Source organism: Balaenoptera borealis, assembly GCF_965194805.1.
Source record: "Balaenoptera borealis genome assembly, chromosome: 20".
Classification (NCBI taxonomy): domain Eukaryota; kingdom Metazoa; phylum Chordata; class Mammalia; order Artiodactyla; family Balaenopteridae; genus Balaenoptera; species Balaenoptera borealis.
This window is the reverse complement of record NC_138879.1, coordinates 50,272,159-50,281,971: the sequence shown is the minus strand read 5'-3', so window position 1 is coordinate 50,281,971 and position 9,813 is coordinate 50,272,159. Positions and strand designations below refer to the sequence as shown.

The following is a 9,813-nucleotide window of genomic DNA, read 5'->3' as shown; positions in this document are numbered from 1 at the left end:
CTCAGCTGTGAAAGTGCAGAACCTTAATCACCGGACTGCCAGGGAATTCCCCTCTGTCCCAGATTTAAATACATACACGTTTTCATCCAGCATGCCATTCTAGGCAAGTATTCTACTCACGTACATTTACAAAGATTTAAGTACAGACATGTTTATTACAGTCTTAGCAAAAGATTGGAAATGACCCAAATGCCCATCAACAGGGGTCTTGTTTGTTATATGGTATACACTTACAATAGAATACTATGCAGCTTTTAAAAAGACTGAGGCTTACTCCTAGGCACACAGCCAAGAGAAGTGAAAACATATGTCCACAAAAAGACGTATGCAGAGAATTTTATAACAGCTTTATTCAGATAGCCCTCAACTGGAGCAAACCTAATGTCCATCAAAGGAGAATAAACAAACTGTGGCATATTCATACAATGGAACACTAGTTAGCAACAACGATAAAAGGAATGAATGGATACACACAACAGGAATGAATTTCTAAAGCATTTTGTTGCACAAAATAAATCAGACACAAGAGTAGGTACTGTAAGATTCCATTTACATGAATTTCAACAGGCAAAACCAACCTATGCTGACAGAAATCAGTACAGTGGTTGCCTCAAGAAGGTGTAGATTCCTGGAAGGGGCAAGAGAACCTTCAGGGGTTAAGGAGATGGAAATGAGGTGTTGCTTACACCTTTTATACAGTTGTCTAAATCGCTGAATTGTACACTTAAGATCTGTGCAGTTCACTGAATTTAATTTTACCTCAGTTTAAAACCAAAATTGGGAATTCCCTGGTGGTCCAGTGGTTAGAAGTCGGTGCTCTCACTTCCAGGCCCTGGGTTCAATCCCTGGTCGGGGAACTAGGATCCCACAAGCTGGGGAGCAGCCAAAAATAAAAAAAGAAAAAAGAAAAACAAAATTAACTATTGAATGGGGAAATAAAGTCAAACTTAATATGTCCTGAAATGGAATGATCTCCAAATAAATTAAGGGGGAGGGGTGGAAACAAGGACAGAAAATGTGTATAGTATGCTCCCAGATGTAATAAAGAGGACGCATATCTATTACGTAAGCTTGTATACAGTTGGCCCTCTGTATCCTCGAGTTCTGCATCTGCAGATTCAACCAACCATCATGCAGGATCACAGATATGGGGGTGCCGACTATACTAGGCCATTTTATACAAGGGACTTGCGCATCCGCAGATTTTGGTACCCTCAGGGGTCCTGGAGCCAACCCCTGTGGGCCGACTGTATATGTAACATGTCTGGAAGGACATGTAAGAAACTGTTGGGCAATGGTTGCCTTTCTGGAAGGGCCTGAAGGCCTCAAGGTCTAAAGTGGAGGGACATGTCTCAATACTTTTTTGTACTGTTGGAATTTTTTCACTGTGTTCATGGTAACTTTTTAGATATAAAAACTAGTTAAAATTTCTTGATTGGGTAACAGGGTGTTCTGAGGTTGAATTGTCATATTTCTCTACCCTTGATAGCTGGAAGCAGGGACATAAATGCTGCTCTCACACTGCCGGCAGTGGGCGGCCTATGTCTCTGAGAGTAGAAGTGGGCATTTGCACAAGCATATCAGGGAAGCGCCTGGAAGGCGTTTCTGGGGCAGGGAAGTGAGAACCTGAATCCTGGCTCAGGACACCACAGGAAATAAACTGAATATCTATCTGAGCACAAGGATTTTGGCCGGAAATGGTAAGCTTTCTGTTGGAGAATGTAAAAAGCCATCCCATGATGTGGAAGATTTATCATGATGGAATTTTTTTTTTAATGTGAAAAGAAGCTTCTTTGGTGGGTTGGAAGACAAGGCTTTTAAGAGGATGTGGGACCAGGGGAGAGAGTACCCCAGAAAAAGGAGTTCTGAGCTAAGAATAGGACTTCCAGGTGTAGTTTTTAACCAGACGGTCCAGCATTTGGTCTTTATTTCCCCAAAAAGAACATGCCATCAAGGGTCCTACCAGGGAATGTCCGTATTCATTTTGAGAATTGGACTCTGTGCTAGTGAGCTGACTCCCTGCTTGAAGTCCAGAGCAAAAGTTTCATTATCCATTATTCTTGTGTGTAAGGGATGGTGGGGAGGAGGGAAGACTTTTCCTGTCCCAGGGAGATGCCCTGCTCACTTGTTTTGCCAGAGGAGGCGGTCCAGGTCTTTCCCTAAGGAAGTCCTCAGCTCAGAGGGACAGGGAAGGATCCCAATTCCAGGATCAAAGGATAAGGAACCCTGGAACGCATGGGATCCTTGTGGAGCCATAAGTCCCTGGCAAAGCAGCTCAGAGAGCAGTCCTGGTCAAGATTATGTGTTCAGCTAACCTTGGGCCCAAATGTCTGATGTATGCTAAGAAGAGAGAAATCAAGGGTCTCGGGTAGAACCTCTTTACAAAATATAAGAGGCAAAATATCAATGGGGAAAAGGTCTCAGAGGGCTTTCGGCAAATGGCTAAGACCCAGATGGGAGCAGGGAGTGGGCCATGTAATAGACTTTAAGCCAAGACATCATGGGGATGCGGCAGGGGCTGCATCTGGCCCAAGCAGATGAAGGGTCAGTGGGGTAAGGGTATTCATGACTCTGGGGAAAGGCCCTTACAGATGCTCTAGTCCAGCCCCTTCCTGATGGAAACTGAGGCCCAGAGAGTGGACTGACTTGTTCAGTATCCGACGTCAGGACTGAGCTTGGTCCGTGACTCAGACTCTAGCCTCCCAATCCAGTGGTTCTCCTGGAAGTGGAGGCAGAGGTGAAGCCCTTGACCAAACACATACTCTCTTCCTACCCAGGAATGTGTTTCTACTGAATTCCATGGAAAGGGAGCCACTCAAGTAGCCTGGAGTGAGGGCAGCCCTCTGAAGGGGTCATAATAGCAGACCCTGGTTCATCACCTACCCAGCAGCTCCCCCTTTTCTTCCCCTGCCGGAAGCCATATTTTGTAGTAGGTGAAAACCTCTTGATTTCAGGAAACATAGGCCAATTTCCCAAGCCCAAGAAATGAGTCCTAATTGGTCTCATGGTACTCCAATTCCCCTTTGTCAATGATTGGCCTAAGGGTGGGCATATGATCTAGTTCTGGCCAACAAGACATAAAGGGAAGATTGTAGGGCTTTCTGAGAGAGCTTTTGCTTTCCTAATAAAAGGGAGAGATGCAGTAGGCACCATCATGCCCCCATCTCGCACACCTTCCTTCCTGCCTTCAATGCAGATGTGTATATAGTATGAGGGTCAAGCATGACAGTAAAGGCATAGCACCCTTAAGATAGCAGAGTGGACGATCAATCCCAAGTCTTTGGTGGCCCGAGTGAGCTGCTGGACCAGTGCCAGCAACCGTCTACCTCCAGACTTCTTGTTAAGTAAACATTAAATGCCCTTATGATTTAAGCCGCTGTTAGCTAGGTTTTCTCTTACTTGCAGCCAAAAGCAATCCTGATTGGCACTGGCCATAAATGTTAGTGCAACTCCAGCCAACTTCAAGAGATGCTGTTTAGAAACAGCCTTTGGTCAGCCTCCTCAACCTTGGGATCTTTTCTCCTGAACCCCTGCCCAGCTTTCTTGTCATTCCTCAACCAGATGGAATCCCCCCACCCTTCCACCCACCCCACCACATCCTCCCCCATCAGCCTGGCCAGTCCTACTCATCCTTCATTGCCCACGTTGGATGACCTTCACTGACCTTGCTCACTACCACCAGGCATACATCTAATTGACAACACTGATCAGTCATTTATTTACCAATCACACTTGTGGTGGCCTGCTGTGGATTAGCCATAGGGCCAGCACTGGACCCAGCAGGCAGTGCAAGTCCTTGGAAGCCCTCACTGGTGGGGCAGACACGTCAACAACAGCAGTGTAGGGAGCAGTGACAGAGGGGTGGGTCGGTTTTATCTTGGCAGGGGAGCAGGTAGCCATTTCCATACTGCTCTCTCCAACCAAAGGCTTTATTTCTCTGGGCAAAGACCAGCCCTGTCTGTTCCAGGACTGACCTAAGCCCATCTCAGAGGAGGCAGCAGAAAGGGCTCTTGTGAATGATCCCTGAGCAGGCAGGGCCTTGGGGTAGACGTGCTCTTGGCCACCCACCTTTCCCTACCATCCCTGTAAGGCCAAGGCCCTTAATGGCTAGAGGAAGCATCAGTGGACATGGCAGCGGAAGATCCGAATTGGAACCTTAGCCACCACTAACTTGATGTGTGACTTTGGACATGACGTGGCCTCTCTGAGCCCCAGTATTAATGAAAGACAGAGGAGGTTAATAATGCCTGCCTATCTCGCAGGCTGCTGCAAAGACTGAATGAGATGACTGTCAGATGCACCAGGGCCGGGGAGGCCTGGCACACTGGAGGTGGGCAGTAAGTGTTCATTCATCCACCTGCCTGCCCACCCCCACCCCACACACAGCAGAAAGCCAGAGACAGCGCCATGTACCTTCCATGGGAGACAGACCGGGCGCTCAGACATCATCCCACCCAAGGAACCAGGTGGGATGCTTGGTCCTCGGGTGGGGCATGGGGGTTCCTTGGGTTCCCATACTTTCTCCTGCTCTGAAAAATACCATCAATGGAACAGCACAAGAAGGAAAGAAAATTGGGTTGGTGGGTAGGAGGATAGGATCCTCTCATGTGTCTCTCACAGGTTGTTCTGAGGGCTCCCAGGCCACTCTGGAGTCCTTGTCCAGCAACTTCAGGTAGATTCACCCATGGGCAGGGGCTGTCTGCTCAGGGACCTCCGGGCACTGCTTGCTCTCAGCGATGCTCTGTCAGCAGCAGGCTAGACTGCCAAGACCAGTCAGCAGAGGGAGGCTTTCCCCAGAGGTGCCCAAACTCTGGCATGACAGACAAACCCTGAAGGAACCCTGCTTTTGGCGGTTAACAGGTATTCCCCCTGGGTCTGCAGGTGAGGGAGGACCTAGACCTCCGCCTGTGGCCCCAAAGGAGGCCATCACTGCCCATACTTGGAGTGTGATCCCAGCTGTCGTGGGGCAGGAAAAGCATCTCCCGGAAGAGCCAAACTGACCTGCCTGGGAGAAAAGGGGCAGATTCCAGCAAATGTCGGCCAGACAACAGAGGGGCCTAGGAGCTGAAGGAGGTGCCCCACAGAGCTGGGAAGGGGGTCCAAACTGTCAGTTCAGATGGAGCAGTGAACCGTCAGTGGGGTGACAGTGGGGTGGTGTCGTCCAGAAGTTATCGACTCAAATTCCTCATCCTTTTGCGGTGGCACCATACTCCTGGTGGTCCCAGGAGGCTCTGATTCCCACTCGCTCCAGCGGAGGAAAGCTGCCCAGGACCAGACATTTTGTCCCCGGGCTGGATTGTCCCTTCCGAGTGACAGGAGGGGTCTGAGGCAGCCCAAGGTAAGCTGGGAGAGACACAGGCTCTGGAAGGTTGTTTTCCACCTCCAGAGCTGGGATCTGATTGCCATTTAGATGACGAGAGAACACCAGAGCCCAGCCATGGGGCCAGCTCGAGGCTTAGTGGGGGTGGCACCCTGCCCGTCCCAGAGATGATGGCAGGCCCTCAGGAAAGATGGACGCCAGCAGCCTTATGGGAGGCTCCCTTCACTTCCGAGCCTGCCCTCCAGACACCCGGCCCCAGCTGAGACCCCAGGCGTGGAGGAAGAGGTGGCCCGTTGGCTGGGTCTCCGTGGGGTGTGGGCATCGTGGGGTCACCTTGGGGCATGAACCCCAAAGCTCTGCTACAAGTTGTACTGGAAGGTTCGGGTGTCCTCAGGAGGGCAGGGGCCTTGGGCGTGGTCTTGCGGCTCTTCCTAAGTCTCAGTGTGCTGTCACATTAGCCCAGTCAGGGAAACTGTCCAAGTCAAATATGACCCGTCCCCAGGTGTTGACGGCCAAAAATACACAGGTGATTCCAATGACGTTCATTATTAGTCCTGTTTTCATCTGGAAAAAAACAGGGTCAGAGTCAGCACCCTCGGGTCTGCCAGGCTGTCAGAACAAAGGTGAACGGGCCTTGGGAACCAGCACTCTGGGAGAAGGGAACAAAGGCTGTTTGCTGGGCCTCCCATCCCCAGGCCAGGCCCTGTGCTCACCCCACCCCCCCAGGCAGAGCAACTTCGTGTCCAGTAAGAATCACCACTGCTAAGGCAGCCTAGGAAACAGGCAGCACGGGTGGGCTCTTCAGGCCCATTGGGACGTTTGGAAAACTGGGCCTCAGGGAGGCGAGGGAGTTACTGGAGGGGCCCGGGTCTGACCCCAGCGCCTTCACCGCCCCACAGGCACGTGCTGGCCTTTCTAGGGCCTGCTCTGCGTTCTTTGGGTGCTCACTAACCATTGCTTTCAAACCCTGTGGCAGAATTTTCACTGGGGATTGGAATTGAGTTTGCAGTTCCTGGTTTCTGGGACCCACCCTCTGTGTGAGAATGCTCCATGGAGTCCCAGAGATACCCAGCCGAGGCTCTGAGTTAACTAACACCCGATTGGGCCGAGGGAGGGACCCGCTTTCCTGGCCTCCCCTGTTTGCCCACTTGCCTCTCCCCATTCCGGAGCTGCAGAGCTGCCCTCCTCCCGCCGGAGGCTGGGATAAAGCCAAAGCAGAACCGAAGAGTTCCTCCTTTGGCAGCATTTGTTTCCAAGGCAGCATCTGCTCCCAGGCAGTGGTGTCTCTCCCCCTGCCTGCTTCCATGTCTGTAGACACCTCTGTCAATCTCTTTGGCTCTCATTAACATTTCCCCTCATCTCAGCCGTGCCCCTCCTGACTGTCCTCACGGGTTCTTACTAGATTGTGAAGTCCATCTCGTCCATGTGGGACTCCCACCCTCACCCCTTCCCAGTGCTCAGTGAGGGCTCCCCTGGCGGCTGCTCGGGCACTTCCAGGTGGGAGACTCTGTAACCCGCCTCTCAGCTTTGGGGGACAGAGCAGTCTATGAAACAAGAGATCATGTCAAAAAAGAAGGAAAAAGCTGCATGTAAATGCAAATAATGAGCTAGGTCTGGACATTTGGTCCCAAACTGTTTGACACCACAGGTCATTAACAAATGGGGCATCCCTCATGACAAAAGCATCATAGGTGATAGGAGTGAATAAAAGCGGCTGCGTTACCATGTCGGAAACCTTGAGGTGTCCATAGGAAAACACGATGGCATTAGGTGGGGTGGCCACGGGCAACATGAAGGCAAAGGATGAAGTCAGGGTACAGGGGATCATGATGTACAGCGGGTTGAGGCCAATGGAACGTGACTGGGGAAAAACACAGCACTACAACGTCACAGATGCAGAAAACAGAAGCTCCTGGGGGCCATCACTCTGAAAAGCTTTTCCCTAATGTACTGTGTACATTCCCACCTCTGTGCCTCTGTCCTGCTGGCCCCTCTACCCTTTGCCACATCTGGATGATAACTCTGCTGGACCCTGAAGGCTAAACTTACCGGGAAGCCTTTCTGAACCCCCTCAATTCACTCAACATCTACTTCTTGGGCACCTACTATGTGCCAGAGACCATGCTGGGCACTCCTGCAGCCCATGTGTGCACATGTCTGTCTGTCCTGACACAGAGAGAGCCTAGAGGGCAGGGACCACATCTCTCACCTGTGTGTGTGCCTCTGTATGTGTGTGTTATTATACACATTTGGGATCATTTTGTGTATGGAATTTGGTATCCATCTGTTTAAAGCTTAAAATTCAGCCACATCTAGCACAGAGTAGACAGATGCTCATAAATATCTGTTGAATGAATGAATGATATAATAATTTGTAATGTCTGTCAATATCAAAATTAATAATCTATCATGCAGATCTACTTGCACATGAGAGCAGACACATATGCAGAGATGTTCAGTGCAATATTGTAACAGCAAAACACACAGGAAACAGACTCAATGGCCATCAATAGCAGGACGGTCAAATAAAATACATATATACAAACAATGGAATAGTTTGCAGCTGAAAAGAAGAATTGAGTAGGTTTTATGTGCTAACAATGGAAGGATCTCCAAGATATATGATTAGATTTAATAAGGTGCAGAACAGGACCACGGAATAATGCCATTTGTTTAAAAGGAGAGTGTGTGTGTCTGTGTGTGCCTGTGTAATACGTCCAGAAAGATACCTAAGGAATTAATAACAGGAATTGTCTTTAGGGAGGAAGCTAGAGCGTAAGGGTCTGTATACTCTTTGGTATTATTAGACGTTTTCTGGCTATGTGTATGTATCACATTTTCAGCTTTGAAAAATTATGTGTTCCCATTTTATGAAATACCCTTCAGGACTGATTTTTTTTTTTAATGGCTTGATAGTATTACATTGTATGAATATATGATAACTTATTTCATCAGTCCCCTGCTATTATGGAAGTATTTTTGTAACAAATAATTCTTTGATGTGCATCTTTATAATATAAGCTTGTAGGCATCTCTGATGATTTTCCTAAGACAGATTCCTGGACATAAAATTCCCAGAGTCCGGTGTAATCTCTTAGCAGTTGGGTTTTTTTAAATCCTTGTCGTTTTATTTTCACAAACCTTGTATTTTAAACCTTTCTATGCACAAAATATAAATATGTACATAATATTTTTTTTACCAGTGGCCTTCCATTTTCTTTATTTTCACCACTATCAGGAAAGTATTTTAGCATATACTTTTAATATAGGGGTTTTTATTATAACATATATACATGTATCACTGTATTGATATATTCTAAACCATAGGAAAAAATAAATATTTTTTTATTGGAAAAAAAAAAAAAATTCGCAGAGTCAAAGGGTATGAGCGGGTTTCAGGTTATGGTTCCCGTGGGTAAACAGGTCTCTGAAAAGGCTGCGCCAGTTGCACTCCCTCTAGGAGTAACTGAGAGGAACCAGTCTGCTTCCTGGTTTCCCCATGGTGTGTGCACCCCATGTGCCTCTGTGACCCAGCTGGGGGTCACCACCTTCCCCTTGCCTGCAGGTGGGTGCTGAGGCAGGAGCGTGAGGTCTGTGTGGAATCTAACTCGGGGCTTCGGATTCTAGAAAAGCTTGTTTTCGAAGGGCCTGGCCACCCACTCAGGTGAAGACCCCCATTTGACTAGCGTCTGGAGGTGACAAAGCCAGGCCTCTGCTAGGGAAGGAGTCCTCACTACGGCACGACCAGCATCAGAAGACGCTCCTCGGCATCTTTTCGCCCTGGGCAGCCTGCTTAGGGGAAGGGGAGATGGGCCACCTTGCTCTTTCTAACACTTCCATCTTCACTTGTAATAAAAGGAGAAAATCACTTGGGTTTGCTTTTTATACACATGGACACCCTGGCAACTGAATGAAAAGTTACCAACTTCAATCCTGTGTTGAGGCCTTTGTAAGTCTGTCCTCCCAACTCCAGAATGACAGCCTCAGCCTCTCCCCGGCTCGTTTTGCATCTACAGAGGGTTTTCATAGCCCTCATCCTACTTGACCCTCAGCACAAGAGTAGGGGAAAGAACTTGAGTGACAGGTTTGAGGATCCCACAACTTGAACTCAGGTCTTCTGACTCCGAACCTAGGGCTTTTTCTGTACCACCTTGAGGTTGGTACTGCCAAGTGATGAGTGACAAAAGGAAATGCAAGAGAAGGTCACAGTCGAGCTTCCTATAAGCTCTGCTTTCTTCTCAGTCCCAATTCAAAAATATGCTTGCCCACGGAACACAGCCCTTTAGCCTGGCACTCAGCATCCCCACCCACCACCACCCACAGCCTCTCTGGGCTCAGTGCCCACTGATCCCCAGTCCCTGAGCTTGCCAAGTAAGGCTTCTGGGAGTTTTCAGTCATGCTCCCATTTCCTTTATGTGGGCTACTCCATCTTCCCGGAACGTCCTCTCCCCTCCCACCATTCCCAGGCTCCATTTCCCCCAAGATCTCTTCCT

The 9,813-nt window shown here is 48.9% G+C and overlaps 1 protein-coding gene across 9 annotated transcripts in view; it reads right to left on the bottom strand.

Moving 5' to 3' along the window:
* Positions 1–334: 334 nt before the first annotated feature.
* SLC13A5 (solute carrier family 13 member 5) overlaps positions 335–9,813 on the bottom strand; it is a 29,324-nt gene continuing 19,845 nt past the window's right edge. For 5 of the 9 annotated variants that reach the window (XM_082370684.1, XM_082370683.1, XM_082370685.1 and 2 more), the window contains 2 exons: positions 7,044–7,181; positions 335–5,884 (listed from right to left, as the gene is read on the bottom strand). In XM_082370684.1, coding sequence (XP_082226810.1) covers positions 5,759–5,884; positions 7,044–7,181 — 264 coding nt within the window. In that variant the 3' untranslated portion in view covers positions 335–5,758. The other 4 variants (XM_082370688.1, XM_082370690.1, XR_014238157.1 and 1 more) reach the window with 3 other exon arrangements.